Here is a 16,349-nt window from a genome sequence, read left to right as displayed (position 1 = left end):
TGCATCAGTAATATTTTTCTTTTGTTTGCTTTTTTTTTAAAGAAAATCCATGGGCCCGTATTCTGAACTCAGGTTTAAATCAAACCCTGATTTATAGTTGTGGTTTAAGTATGGATAGCCAATTGTTGTACAAATCTCTATTAGTACAATTTCAAGTTATTAACTCACATGACACTCAAATCATAACTGCTGGGAATGATAACTGAGAAGTATTTTTCTTCATTATGCACGCATATGGAAACAAAATTGTAATCATAAGAAATATACAATATAACCACACTTTTTGAGTTTTTGGCTCCCCATAATTTTAGCACAGAGTTAGACCGGAGTCTAAGTTAAACCTGACTTCAGAATAAGGGCCATGGTTTTTATCAATTATGAGAGAATCAGGATGTAGAACTAATATAGGGCTTCATGCAAATGCTTCTAAGCACTGTATATACCGGTATATAGTAAAAGAACAATATTGAAGAAAAATGTTTATCTCTTTATCTCATTGATAAATGTTAAATATTTTGTTATCCTTATTCAGAATTTAGTACATTTTGGTAGGCTATATAAAATACATGTAACATATACAGTCACTGAGTACACTCCTATACTTATTTTGTAAGTCTTAAAGAGAATCAACATTTATCATGTTGACTGAATGCCTCTTACTTTCTTCTACTGCCAGAGATCTTATCTTTAAAAAGATTTACATTATATCATTTTGATTTCTTCCCTCTTTCTTTTGTCAAGGTCTGCAATCTGACATGGATTCGTTGAGCTTTCCTAGAACCGAGATGGGGCTGTCTCCCATGACCCCAAGTTTCCTCCAGGATTACAGTGCCATGAGGAAGAGAGAACTGGGGGAGAAAAGGGTACGGAGACCTGTCTTTTCCTGTGGGGGGGCAGTCTTTCACAAAGCTTTAAGTGCGACTAAAAATCACACTTAAATTCCCATAATCATGCAGCCATTTTCAAGGACTAATACTTGATACTTGATGTAGTAACCTCTTTGGCAGCTCATACAGAAGCTATACTGGGATGATGAATAAAGTGAGCCACTGGAAGGAGTGTCATGAAGTGCAGAAATGGTGATGGATAGACATAGCAATTTATATGTGCAGTAAAACATGCTATGCTGAGTGCAAGTAAAAACCAAGCTTTTGACTTTAAGGACGTTCCACAGTTATGTTTGTGCGCATTATGATCTGCGCATATTTTACACTCTGCGCGCTGACGTCACAATGGATGAACATGTGATTAATTAGCTGTGGGTATGAACTGATTTTTCTCATCATCTGCACTCTAACTGCAGATCCGATGCGTTAATTTATGAAGCTAAAAAACTTTAATTATTCCATGGACCATTTAAAAATACATCTCTACAATTTTAAAATACTTTACTCTGCAGTGCTGCAAAAAATCACGAATATGACCCCGAGTTTGAATAAATGGTAGAGTGGTTTTGATTTTTTCTTCTCATAGATACAAAGCATTTGGCGCATTTTTGGTGTTTTAAAAAGCACATTTGCTCTAATGAAAATGCTGATAGTTTGAAAACAAGCACATGAAGCCCTATTTTTTAATGTTTGCACCTCTTAGGTATACCTTCCTCTACAACTTTGCAAATTTTGGTGAAAATGACATGGATTTTGAATAAAGTGCAGCATTTATTGTACTTTTGTAGTTTGTTATTGAAATTTCACTTTTTTGAGATTGGGTTTTTTTTATGTTTTACGCCATTTTTGTCTCACCTGCATAGCAGAGTGAGACTATAGGCGCCGCTTTTCCGACGGCGACGGCGGCGGCGACGGCGGCGGCGACGGCGACGGCGGCGGCGGCGGCGGCGTCAACACCAAATCTTAACCTGAGGTTAAGTTTTTGAAATGACAGCATAACTTAGAAAGTATATGGACCTAGTTCATGAAACTTGGCCATAAGGTTAATCAAGTATTACTGAACATCCTGCCTGAGTTTCATGTCACATGACCAAGGTCAAAGGTCATTTAGGGTCAATGAACTTAGACCATGTTGGGGGAATCAACATCAAAATCTTAACCTAAGGTTAAGTTTTTGAAATGTCATCATAACTTAGAAAATATATGGACCTAGTTCATGAAACTTATACATAAGGTTAATCAAGTATCACTGAACATCCTGCATGAGTTTCACATCACATGACCAAGGTCAAAGGTCATTTAGGGTCAATGAACTTTGGCCGAATTGGGGGTATCTGTTGAATTACCATCATAACTTTGAAAGTTTATGGATCTGATTCATGAAACTTGGACATAATAGTAATCAAGTATTACTGAACATCCTGTGCAAGTTTCAGGTCACATGATCAAGGTCAAAGGTCATTTAGGGTCAATGAACTTTGGCCAAATTGGGGTATTTGTTGAATTACAGCCATAAATTTGAAAGTGTGTTGGTCTAGTTCAGTATCACTGAACATCCTGTGCGAGTTTCAGGTCACATGATCAAGGTCAAAGGTCATGTAAGGTCAAAGAACTTTGGCCACGTTGGGGGTATTTGTTGAATTGCCATCATATCTCTATAAGTGTATTGGTCTAGTTCATAAAACGTGGAAATAAGAGTAACCAAGTATCACTGAACATCTTGTGCGAGTTATAGTAGTTTTCAAAATCAGCACTGCTGCTATATTGAATCGCGTGATGCAGGTGAGACGGCCAGAGGCATTCCACTTGTTAAGAACTGACAGTGCTGTTAGACTTAAAATTGCAAACAAATAGCACTATAAATAGATTCTCCATTCTAACGATACACTTATTAACTCTCTTGCGAAATTTGATGACCTTTTTCATGTATTTTGACTGAGTAACAGAGGTTTAAACTCATTGTAGTGATCTTGCGAGGTCTAAAAATGCCAAATTCTTTTAAATGCGCAATCCGTAAGAACATTCATTCGGGTGAACTTTGAAGCTCCATAGCAAAAAATCAAGCACATGGACCTATGTCAATTTTTGCATATTTCGAATATTCAGGTTCTAAAGTATCTATGTGCAAAGTTTGGTGAAAATGACATGGATTTCATTTTAACTGTGGAACGTCCTTAAATCATATGGGATCCAACAGGGGGCTGCATCATTCTGATGCGGAGGATACCAAAGCAGATCTAGAAATAGAGCGGGTTCAGTGAATTTGAAAATAGAGGATGTGCAGGTGACAATTTTATTAGATTTATCTACATTTATACATGTTCAATGGACAAATGCTCAAAATTTAGAGGGGGTGCGTAACTCTTAAACCCCTGCCTTGATCAGCCAATGCATCAGCTTGGATTGTTGGTTGTGTCTTTCTCCACAATTTCACAAGGAATAAAAATTAAGCTGCACATGTGGCTAAAATTCTACTTATCCTCTTTGTATACTTTCAGGATTCTTCGTACAGGGAATTGCTAAAGGAGTTTGATGAAAAGCCAGACGACCTTGAAAATGTGGGTACCTCGCCCAAGCTTAGGTTGATGAGATCCAACTCTTCACCTGCCCTGATCAAGATGGGGGAGCCCGCCAACCTACCAACCCTCTCCCCTCGCTCAGTGGCACGATCCTTCCTGGAAGATACAGCCCAGAAGCCAGGGTCCTACAAAGACCCTTCGTTCCTCTCCAAGCGCTACTCTCAGGAAGTGCCACCAGACCTCTGGCCATCCGCCGGAGAAGAGAAGACTGACCAAGGCGGGGACCAGGTGGATGGACTCCTGCAGACGAGTGGGTCATCAGAGTTTGTGGACATCAGCTATAAGGACATTGAGGTTGAAGAGACGTCTACAAAGGCCGCACCAACGTCAGCATCATCAACTGCTCCGGAAAACCCTGCCACAACTGTTCCAGATGCTCGTGACAGTACTGTCTCAAAGACTACTGCAGGTGGTGAACAGGAATCTAAAGTAGAGAAGCCACAAACCTTGCCCGTTGTTCCTCATTCAGTGAAAGAAGAGAGCAGGCAGCTGTCTAGGAAAAACTTGGAGTACAATCAACATTCCTCACGTCCCAGAGGTCACACGGTGTCTATTATGGTTCGTCGGGATAGGCATAAAGGACAGCAAGGTGATAGCAGGAGTCGTAGGACCTCAGACACTAAGCATAGGGGATCGTTTACCCAACGCGACACCTTCCGCTCTGGTATAAATCCAAGGTAGGTTGTTTGACTGATTCATATTATAGTTATTAGTGACTACATTCAAAGAAATATCATATTTTGCATTACCTGTCTGAAAATCGCGTGAAAAGATGATTAATATGTTTTGTAGCGTGCAGGTGCCGTGGCCGAGTGGTCTAAGCCAATTACACCTGAAAGTGAGGGGTTTAGAATCCTGACTAAGGCACTTACATGTACATGTATGCCCCTGAGCAAGGCATTTAATATACATTACACTTTCACATATTTAAAGATTGTTAATGGTGTAAATGGTGCTTGAAAGACATCTAAGGTCATTTCCAGATGCAAGTTACATGTATCTGAATAATCAAATCTGATTGAATTTTCTTCTTGTAATTTCATGTCAAGGGTCATTTTGAGTAAACTTTTATTTTGTGCTTTATATGGCCCCATCACTGTACATGTATGATATATGTTTGTAAATTGTTTTGAAAGTGGAAAGAAATGATTTTTATTGAACTGAACTGTGATAAAATCCAAGCACACATTCACACACAGCTTGATTTGCAACGTAAGTTTACCTAAATGCTTGATAATCTGCCTCCTGAGTTATAATTATGTGTATATATTTCTTTCAGCTTTGTATTCCTTCAGGTATATTTCTCTCCATTGTTTACCGAGGGTGCTGAGAGACCCATTGCTATACCCCTCTCACAGGTAAGGCTCTTCAGCTGAATGCACAATGACCTAAATTCAGACAAAAAAGTTAAACTAACCCTCCTAGTTTTTTGAAGCACTTAATAATAATAATAGGCATTTATATAAGCACTTATTATTCAGCAGTTACATTGGATCATATTTTGTGTGTGTACATGTGTAATTAACTGGGATGGGGTTTTGAAGCAGGAGGGGCTTTAAATATCTGGTTTTATCATCATGTAATTATGCATATTAAGTCCTCAGCTGGCTTCATTTATACTATTATCATATATGAGTAAAAAATTCGTAAAAATCATGACACGAAGTTTTGTGATCTCCTGATGATTTAAAGGGAAATATCTGTATAAAAAATGTATGGAGAATTCTGTACATTTTGTAATTCACTCTGATCAGGTTTGGCAAATTAGATTACCATTCTGCTATGTATACAGATAATAATAATAATAATAATATTAATAATAATAGGCATTTAAATAGCGCCATCAATTTAGAAATATTCTCTTCCGAGGCGCACAAGAAAAGAAAGAATGAGAGAGTTTTGATGAGTGTCAGAGTGCCAATAACTAATACTGTTAGGAAAGATAAGATACACATCTTTTAGTGAAGGGAGTCATTCACATTCCGTAAACTATATATTTCTTTTTTTCTGATGTCAGGTTGGTCAGAGAGCTGTCAAGGTACTGGACAGGATACCACCTTATGACACTCATAAAATAGGTGTGGTCTACGTAGGAGAATCACAGGTTAGTAGTCCTGGGGGTGTTTCACAAAGATTTAAGTATGACTTAGAGTCGCACTTAAATGCCTAGTTGCACACGGTATAAAAGACATGACTGCATTGGTCAGATCATGCCACGAGGACGCGCACTGCAGAGTATTTATCAAATATGCGCGTTGCATATCATGTACACGTTGGCATTTAAGTGTGACTTAGATTTGCACTTAAAATCCCAGTTGCGTGCAGTACAAAAGGCATCATTTTATTTTTGTCTAGAAAAAAAGCTACATTTGTTTATCAACTTCTTCCGATTCATTATCTTTAAAGGAGAATGAAACCTTTGGAACAAGATAGCTTGTGTGAAAAAAGAAAAATCAAAGAAACAGATCAACAAAAGTTTGAGAAAAATCGGACAAATAATGAGAAAGTTATGAGCATTTGAATATTGCGATCACTAATGCTATGGAGATCCTCACATTGGCAATGCGACAAATATGTGTGATGTCACTTGTGAACAACTCTCCCCATTACTTTAGTATATATTCACTTAAGGACGTTCCACAGTTATGTTTGTGCGCATTATGATCTGCGCATATTTTAAACTCTGCGCGCTGACGTCACAATGGATGAACAAGTGATTAATTAGCTGTGAGTATGAGCTGAATTTTCTCATCATCTGCACTCTAACTGCAGATCCGATGCGTTATTTTATGAAGCTAAGAAAATAGAATTATTCCATGGACCATTTTTTAAATATCTCTACAATTTCAAAATACTTTACTCTGCAGTGCTGCCAAGAATCACGAATATGTCCCCGAGTTTGAATAAATGGTAGAGTGGTTTTGATTTTTTCTTCACATAGATACAAAGCATTCGGCGCATTTTTGGTGTTTTAAAAAGCACATTTGCTCTAATAAAAATGCTGATAGTTTGAAAACAAGCACATGAACCCCTATTTTTTAATGTTTGTACCTCTTAGGTATACCTTCCTCTACAACTTTGCAAATTTTGGTGAAAATGACATGGATTTTGAATAAAGTGCAGCATTTATTGTACTTTTGTAGTTTGTTATTGATATTTCACATTTTTGAGATTGGGTTTTGTTATCTTTTACGCCATTTTTAAGAACTGACAGTGCTGTTAGACTTAAAATTGCAAACAAATACAATGTAGCACTATGAATAGATTCTCCATTCTAACAGTACAATTAACTCTTTTGCGAAATTTGATGACTTTTTCATGTATTTTGACTGAGTAATAGAGGTTTAAATTCATTGTAGTAATCTTGCGAGGTCTAAAAATGCCAAATTCGTTTGAATGCGCAATTCTTAAGAACATCAATTTGGGTGAACTTTGAAGCTCTATAGCAAAAAATCAAGCACATGGACCTATGTTAATTTTTGCATATTTCGAATATTAAGGTTCTAAAGTATCTATGTGCAAAGTTTGGTGAAAATGACATGGATTTCTCTTTAACTGTGGAACGTCCTTAAACTGCCTCTTTTATCACATCTATCAGTAGATCATGTCTTCTTTCTATAGGAGGGCATATAATACAGATATTCAAAGAATACATCATGGATAAAGAGTTTGTATCACCATAAGAAAAAGCAAAAAGAGACATTTGGGGGGTATTTTATAGTCCATCAAAGGGAAAGTTGTTCACATGTGACATCACACATCCTTGTTGCATTGCCAATTGGAGGATCTCCATAGCATTAGTGATTGCAATATTCAAATGCTCATAACTTTCTCATTATTTGTCTGATTTTTCTCAAACTTTCTTTGTTCTTATTCTTTGATTTGTCTGTTTCGACACAAGCCAACTTGTTCCAAGGTTTCATTTCCCTTTAACTATGGTATGTTTTTGTTGCCTTCACCATATTTGCTGGTAATATTAAAGTGTTAATGTCACAAAAGTAAACCTGTTTTATTTTTGTGTATTTCAGTTATTTTTAAAAAGAATTTCTCGATGCCATTTAAACCTGTTTCTCTCAGGCCAACGACGAGACAGCTATCCTGTCTAACGTGTATGGATCAGCACGCTACATGAACTTCCTACGAGGGCTGGGTCAACTGGTGTCACTCAAGGACATTGACCCTGATGAGGTGTACACCGGAGGCCTGGATAGAACCGGTTCTGATGGCAACTTTACCTACTGGTGGCAGGATGACATCATGCAAGGTATTAATCGATTCACTTCTTTTGGTTCACATTTCTACTAAGTGGATGAAAATTTTAATGTCACAAATATGTACAAAATATAATTTTTTGTATCTTATGTCTTGTTAATAATGCTGATCGATGTAAATTTCAACATTTCAACATAAAGTACAATGGCCCTATCAACTTATTAAGATGTACAAATGCTAGGTGTTTAATAAAAGCACCAAAAAATATTTGTGAGGTTTTAAAAAATATATATGTCAATGAATTAGAGAGTTGTGAATATCGAAAGATATGAATTTGGAATGTCATATGCAAATTCCATAAATTTTTACTATTTAATGGTTAACAATGGTGTACAAGTGTGGTCATATGAAAATTGCAGTGTTGAATGAGGTTTTTATTCACTTTGAAATAAATACATGTTAATCAATGCACGGTGTTGATCTCCCAAGTTGCGAGTATGTATTATGAAACACTAAATGTCAATATTATTAAACCATCTTTTTATGTTACACCACCCTGATGTAATTGACTAGTGACCAATGATTTGATTTTTTTTAAACCAAAGCAATAATCTTTGAACTTCTGTCACTTGAACTTGGCCATTCTCTCTGAAGACACTGTCTGTTGTGCAGGATTTGACATTCCCATAGAGCCCGATGAAGTAGTACCAGACCTGCCAACCTCTGGGAATGAAAAACTGTATTCTGTGATACAAAAAACTGTATTTTCCCCCAAAAAAGTGTATTTCATAATAAAATGCTTGGCCCATCACGGCGCTCAAGCTGCATGCAAGCTAAAATGCGCACTGCTCTTGCAGATGAAAAAAAACACCATTGAAACTTGTGTATATCTCACCCTGGTTTTTACAAAATGATTGAAAAAAAAAACAAGTTACCTGAAATTACATTGATCTAATAACCATATTTCTGTACGTTTTATGAAATAGAGACATATAGAGATGATTTTTCTCAATAAATTACGATTTTTTTTTAAATTTTTTTTTTTAATACAAAAAACGAATTTTTTAAAGAAAAAACGTACTGCCGTATTTTGGTTGCAAAAACGTACTAAATATGGCTAAAACGTACTGGTTGGCAGGTCTGTAGTACCAGCTTTCAGTTTCTTGACAGATTGGAGGATTGAGCATCATCCCGACTCCTTTTTCTCATGGTACTTGAACTTGTCTTTCTCTCTGAAGATGATGTTGTTTTTTTTTCACTCTTTGCTCTGGATTCCCCATTGGTTTGGAGGAATTGACTTTCTGCCCGAGTCTGAAGAAGTACATGTAGTATCCGATTTCAGTACCTTTGAATGGCTGGAGGCTCTAGCATCATCTTGCTTCCCTATTTCAGATAGGGCGCCAGTTTCCTGTACAAAGTACATCTTCAATGCATCCCACTGTAGTGCTGACTCTAATGACAACCATTACATACATGCTTCAAAATCATGTGGGTTGCAGTGCCACAAAAATGTTGCACTCCTTTTAGTCTATGTACACAAAAATAATGTTATGGTGCTATCCTTTTTTATGCAGTTATATTCCACATTGCCACTCTGATGCCTAACAAGGAATCTGATCCCATGTGTAACGGGAAGAAGCTTCACATTGGCAATGACTTTGTATCCATCGTCTACAATGAGAGTGGACAGCCTTATAAACTGGGGACCATCAAGGTACGAAATTTTCAATTTTATAATGTTGTATGCAGTGTATTCTTCTAGGAAACCCCGATTTCCGGTATAAACATCAACAGTTAAATGATAATAATACGATAATTCTGTAGTTTTAATAAACGCATAACACCCAAGGGTCTGCATGCATGAGGAAAAGCTGGAAATATGGTAAAAAAATCATGATTGAAAATCAAACAGTAGATAATTATAAACATCATGGAATGTTAAATATAGATTGAACTTGATAGCTGTGTGTTTACTTCTGCTTTGAATCAGTCAAGTTGGATTATATTTATTTGCATTGGTGGGAGAGAATTCCATTGTGCTAGTGAAGTATTTCTAGAAAGCCTGATCCCTGTATGATTTGTTCTTGACAGCAATTTCAGAAAGAGGATTTCTTGAACCAGATCAGAGATCACGCTTGGGTGTATAAATTGAGACAAGTTCTTCAAGGCAATACCGTGTATACATTTGAATGTTCTTACAAGAAATTTATATTTTATCCTGTATTGAATGGGTAGCCAGTGAAGGGGACTGTTGCAGAAAGAGTTGCAATCAATCACAACTCTGAAAATCATGCACAACTTGATTTTCAACCAATCAACAGCGCGCATTTGGGACTTGCGATTGATTTTTTGACTTGCGTTTTATAAACGCAACTCTTTCTGCAACGGACCCCAGGTCAGATCTTGTCTAAACTTTCCTTTTCGAGTTACAAGTCTTCAGTCAAATTTAGAACTCATAGAATGAGTGGAACCCTAAGTGGATTGGTTATGCATGGAAGATTAAAACCAATAAAAATAGAGATCTTTCTCTTTCTTTTTTGTACAGGGTCAGTTCAACTTTGCTGAGATTGTTGTAGAGCCTTTAGACAATGATAGCAATCTAGTCTCCATACAAGCTAAACCAGGTGAGGATTACGAACAAAAAACCCAGAGCTGCCAACCATTTCATTTTTGCATAATTATTCTGTTTTTGCAACCAAATCATGGATTTTGTTTTTCATAAAATATATGATTTTCTTTTTAAAAAAACCTTGCATTTCATTGAGGAAACTTGTCTCTACATGTCCTTATTTTGTAAGACTTACACAGGTATAGATGATTAGATGAATTTAATTACAGGTAACTAGACCAATAACCGAGGTCAGGGATGGGGCGGTGAATATTTCAAACTAAAGTTTGGGGGATATGCAACTGAATACAGTTTCTCATTCCCTGCAGTTGGCAGGTCAGGTGTTAAGTTTTGTGTTGACAAGTTCCTCTTATTTTATTTGAAATTCTTTTTTGCCATCATGATTTCCTTTTTTGGGGGGGTTGCAGAAATTTGGAAACCATACATTCCTAATCTTACGGAAAATAAAATGATAAAGAAGTGGTCTCATTTCAGGTCTTTTTTGATAGTGTATGCAATGCCCTAACACATATATGAGTAATTGAATTCTATACAGATGTATATGCTCGATTATTCATTTCGTGTTATGTGTACAAACTTTTGTCACAAAATTTTGTCTCAAGTTATGTATTGGTGCTTTTTTAGACCATTATGATTTTTAAAAGTATATTTGTCATATTGTTGATCTACAATATGTGTATGCAGTTATACAGTGGTGCTCAAAAGTAAGTGAACCCCTCCAGAAAATGAACATAAAATAAAATAATCACTAGAGGGTATTCATTTGTCTCGCAATCTACTATGGTCAACAAGGAAATTTGTGATCACTCTCGCAAAAAGTGTTCACTAGCTTTCTAGGAAATTCGTGATCACTCTCGCAAAAAGTGTTCACTAGCTTACAAGTTCACGAGCTTTCGAGTGCCGCTGCAACTCTTTATCAAGTGACGAAAATTATCTGATACGGTAGTCAATTTATACCAATCCCCAGGACCGTACGCACGAACGCGGGAACAATAGGTGGGCACTGATCCGTTATGTGATTGGTCGGGCGTATATGCAAATAAGCCGGAGGTATATGCAAATAAGCCGGAGGTATATGCAAATACGCCGCGAGTCGGCAATATGCAAATAAGACAAAATTGGCAGGCTCGCTAGTTTCCCGTGGGTGGGGGGTGATCACGAATTTCCTTGTTGACCATAGATTGCGAGACAAATGAGTACCCTCTAGCGATTATTTCATTCCGCAATAATGAACCTTTTTAGTATAAAATAAAACGTTCAAGTTCTGTCATGTTTTAGATATATGAATGTGTAGTCAGGTGATAAGAATATCACATTCAATGAAGTTTGTTTCTCTGGGCTCACCGAACATTGGAGTGTTGTCTACATTCAACACTGCACATGAAGGACTGCAATTTGTGGTGGGAATCACTAACTTTTTCCGCAACTTTATATTATATTGTATAATTGTCTTGCAATCTCTTTTCAAAATAAAGAACCCTGTGGAAGGGGGAAATGTGTTTTGTTTGTTACGGATGTGATTTATCTGTCACTTCAACAGAGTTGGAGCATATGTTAGGTAGACGAGGCCCCTGGATGGTGTCTGATCAACGAGCGGCTCTCCTTATCAGACAGATGGCTCTTCATGCCAATGTAAGCTTCAATCAATTCAAGTTTGATACCATTGTTTTTAGTTTTCGAAATGGCTTGGATGCATTTACTTTACTTATGCACTCATGGTCTGGTACCACAAAGGGGCAGGATTTTTAATGGATTTAAATGGGGGAGGAAAAACGACCCCCCCCCCCCCCATCAAAATACTAATTTTAGGTCTTTTTTGATAGTGTAGGCAATGCCCTAACATATGAGTAATTGAATTGCAGCCCTCACCCCCCCCCCCTGTTTATTCCCATTAGCACCCAATCCCTTTGTGGTAACAGTTGAAAACCAGTTAGGTACACCACAGAGAGCATTCTCTTGAAGAGGAGAGGCTTGAATACCAGTACAAAAAATCAGAACGGTGAAAAATATCATTTCATTAAATGCTGCTACATGATATTTATCATCTAGCAAAAATAAAGTGTTATGGGTTTTGTCTATCAGTTTTATGCTTGATTGCAATTCTCGCTACCCCAAATAGAAACAAAAATCTCATAATGCGCGAGACGAGATAATTTTCACTCCGTCGGGTCGTCATCACCACTTCCGGTTTAGAGTCATGCTCGTGCTAGGTTCGCGATACTGAGTTTTCCACCACGCAGAAATCGATGCCAATCAGCGTAATAATATGTACAGAGTATAATACTTTTTATTACATTTGGTCAGTTTTTATTCCATTTGAATTATAAATAAAAATAAAAAATATATTTCACGTGAAAATAATTTTTATTCATGTTTTTATTTGGTTATAAAAAAATCAAACAAATAATGAATATCTTAAAATTTTGCATTTAGCGACCGGCCTGACATCACGATCGTATTCAACTAGACGCTAAATATATACAGCATTCATTTCGTTCAATTTTTTGTCGACCACAAAATGGATAAAAATCAGTTTCGGAACTTAAAAAAATCTTAACTGACAGATGAATACCGCGCAATGGAAAGCGTCGGGCAGAATTAGTGACTTTAGCAGAAAAGGCTGTAAAACTGTTAAACTGTATCGTGAAAGAGAGGGTTGTGATCACGAACTTTCCGAGCGAAAGCGACGTTGTGTTGTTGTGCATGACGGCACTGTTGATCTGAATGGCAAAACAGTGCATTGGACTTCCGAACAGGAAGTTGTAATACCGAAAAAGCTATCCCATAATGCAATGCACGTTACAGGGATTTTTCCCGGATCTCGGCGAAATCGCTATTTGGGGTAGCGAGAATTGATCATTGCGTTCAACTATACGATCAATCACTACATGTTATGTTACAGGCCCATGATGTATCTTTATGAAATATTCTGCTTAAATGTCTCAAATCTTGCCCTTCACTCAACTCCTTTAAACAAAAATATAAAAATTTCTTACAAACTCATGAATTGTTTCTTAAGTCGTTTTGTTGTTTGCTTTTTTTTACCTAGGTTATCTGTTTTAAACACTTTTTGTCTGTTACAACCGTTTGGGATTTGCCTTTGATAGGCTGTAAGCCTTTGTTAAATTCCAGACATTTGTATTTTGTGTGATCCTGTGTGTAATATGCCTATTTCATCACTGTAAATGTATGTATTGTCTTTTTATGCAAACGTGAAATAAATTGAACTGAAATTGAATTGAATTGAATGTAGTGATATGAACTGCCCAACACAATCTATATTTTTACGTTCTTCTCAATCTTGTAGTTGGCCTCTCAGATCCACCGTAGCCGTCCAGCCGAAGCCTACTGCTCCAACTGGCTTGAGAGACTGCGGCACATCATACGCATTCAGGACAAAGTCAGCCACATGGGGGCGCCCTCTAACCCCATGATGAACGTCATGTCGTCCCGCTATCTTCAGACACCGGAGAAGAAGTCAAACGGGCAGACCAAAACAGCTAAAATCAGTGACTTCACAGACTATGCATAGTGCAGAGATAATAATAATGATAATGATAATTGAGGCATAGTTCTTTTTGCAGTTTACAATTATGAATAAACAAAATATGAATATACCAAAAGACAGTAAAATCATTTATGACAATAACATACACCAAGTTCTTTTTGCAGTTTACAATTATGAATAAACAAAATATGAATATACCAAAAGACAGTAAAATCATTTATGACAATAACATACACCAAGTTCTTTTTGCAGTTTACAATTATGAATAAACAAAATATGAATGTACCAAAAGACAGTAAAATCATTTATGACAATAACATACACCAAAATATATCATAAACATACAGTTTAGGTGTTAAACTATTATAATGACAATATTCCGCATTTATATAGCGTCCTGATACATCCGAATGTCATCTTTATGTGCTTCAGAGATTTCTTTAGTCTGTTGAACATTCAATTTTGACAATCTTGTACATCACAATGCTGAAAACTCACATTCAGGTGTGTAAGTACAATAGACAATATACTCTGTGTGTTTTGTGAATGAAATGTGACTTGAGTCAAAGTTGGGTGCCCCCTGTATGTGACTCTATAAAGTTAACATTTTCAGCTCTATAATGATGTATCATTTCAACCATTGGGTGTTCATAACACACTTTACAAAGCTAAGACTATTGCCTACCACAGAAGATTGCTTTTGACGAATGAGAGATCAAATTTATTTAAAGCAGCTTGACTCTCCCACTATTGTGGGTGACAAAAGGAAGTTGATAACTCCAGATAGAAACCTTCATTCTCCACACATCCTGTTCATTGTTATGGACATAATGATATCAATTTAAGTGCTTGCCCTGTCTTAAATTACAGGGAAATCCCCCATAATGAGGCTGCCACCATCCAGTTCAATTCGAGATAATGTGAGAGAAATATATTGGGTCTTCAGAAAAGAGAACATAATTTATTTTAATGAAAATAATATAATGTGTGACTTAATGTTGGACTGATAGCTCCATATATTACGAATTGGTACAGTTACAATATTCTACATTAAATACACAAACATGTAGACACTGGGTGTACTTGTTTTCAGAAAATATTCTTTACAAAAAATAACTTTTACAATGATAAGGAAAAAAAGTTTAACTTTTCAGAAAATGCCTTGCAACACAGCCCAGGGAATCTAGTTTCTAAGTATTTTGTTCATAAATTGCAATACTTGATAGTTTTCATCTCTTAATTTGCTAGTATTGTATGTTTTCCTGCTAAATACAACAATAGTGATGATATTGATGATCATTATAATGTTATTAATAATGATGATTATTACAAGGAAACTGATAGAAATGGGGATTTTGATATTACGAAAAAAAAGATAATAGAAAAATGTGTCACATAGTATGAGGGTAACCGGCCGTAGATATCCACAAAATTCCATAGCTTAGTGTAATTTGTACATTCTTTCATATTTGAGTCTCTGGCAGTTGAGTGTGGAATACAGTACTATAACATTTCTACAATTGGGAGTTGTTTGGTTTTCATTTTCATCTCAATTTATGTGCAAATCTAGGATCTACCCCTACTGACTCTATTGAAATACAGAATGTACTTTTTGAAAATCTGACCAACCAATTTATAAAAATAGCACTTACATGTGTTTGTTTACATGACTTTGGACAGATGTCTATTTCATTAATAAGTACACTCTGTGTGTAAAATCATTCATGTAATAGGTGGATATCATATCAATATTTTGTGTGATAGCGTTTGTTGAGGGAGAATGAGATATTCTTTATTTGTTTTTAAGCAAGTGAAGATTGCTTCCAAAAATTTTTTTTTTTGTTTAATACTCCTTTTTGTCTATTTTTGTATTGTTTTATTAAACAAAGGCATTAAATGATATATTTTGTGTTCAATGTGAGAATGAAAAAGAGACACAAAATCTCAATTTTGTAAGAATTGTTTTATTTTTTTCAAAATTTTCTTTTTGAATGAACTGTGCATAGGTTCTGGAGCAAACCAAATGTTTATTGTTACTTTTGTTAACCTTTGTTATTGTGCAATATTATAAATTTTGAATAATTATATTTTGAATCATCTTTGGGGATTTGGTTGCTTTTCATCTAGATTCCAAGACTAAACTGTTGTGACAGTCTGATGTAAGATTAAACATGTTAAACATGAAGAAAATTCCATTTTAGTATTTTGTTGTGTGTGTGTGTATTTTAACCCCCCCCCCACATTCAATTGACGTATCAATTCCATAAAATAATAATGAAGATAATTGTACATTTATATTGTGCAATTCCTTTATGTGTATACTCAACTGCACATCACAATACTTAAAAGGTGAAACGGTTATAGTCCAGGATAGAAGGGGTCGAACCTTGTTTTTTTATATATACAATGTTTTTTATGGTTTCTTGTCAATTCGAGGGTGCTGATTCCGAATCCGAATGATGCCACTCGTGTAACCTTGAGCATTTTCTGCAAATTGGCAAAATCCAATATGGCCGCCAAAATATTCAAATTAC

At 36.1% G+C, this 16,349-nt stretch overlaps 1 protein-coding gene across 2 annotated transcripts in view; it reads left to right on the top strand.

Annotated features, from left to right (window-relative positions):
* Positions 1–15,999, top strand: part of LOC129268960 (tuberin-like) — a 57,504-nt gene extending 41,505 nt beyond the window's left edge. Inside the window, exons 28-36 of one of the 2 annotated variants that reach the window (XM_064105135.1) lie at positions 742–863; positions 3,386–4,143; positions 4,746–4,824; positions 5,484–5,570; positions 7,544–7,730; positions 9,253–9,392; positions 10,224–10,302; positions 11,848–11,939; positions 13,615–15,999. In XM_064105135.1, the coding sequence (XP_063961205.1) occupies positions 742–863; positions 3,386–4,143; positions 4,746–4,824; positions 5,484–5,570; positions 7,544–7,730; positions 9,253–9,392; positions 10,224–10,302; positions 11,848–11,939; positions 13,615–13,839 (1,769 nt within the window). In that variant the 3' untranslated portion in view covers positions 13,840–15,999. The remainder of the gene's footprint in view (positions 1–741; positions 864–3,385; positions 4,144–4,745; positions 4,825–5,483; positions 5,571–7,543; positions 7,731–9,252; positions 9,393–10,223; positions 10,303–11,847; positions 11,940–13,614) is intronic. The other variant, XM_064105134.1, reaches the window with a different exon arrangement.
* Positions 16,000–16,349: the final 350 nt, after the last annotated feature.

The sequence above is a fragment of the Lytechinus pictus genome, chromosome 10 (genome assembly GCF_037042905.1).
Source record: "Lytechinus pictus isolate F3 Inbred chromosome 10, Lp3.0, whole genome shotgun sequence".
Classification (NCBI taxonomy): domain Eukaryota; kingdom Metazoa; phylum Echinodermata; class Echinoidea; order Temnopleuroida; family Toxopneustidae; genus Lytechinus; species Lytechinus pictus.
This window is presented reverse-complemented; position numbering and strand designations above follow the sequence as displayed.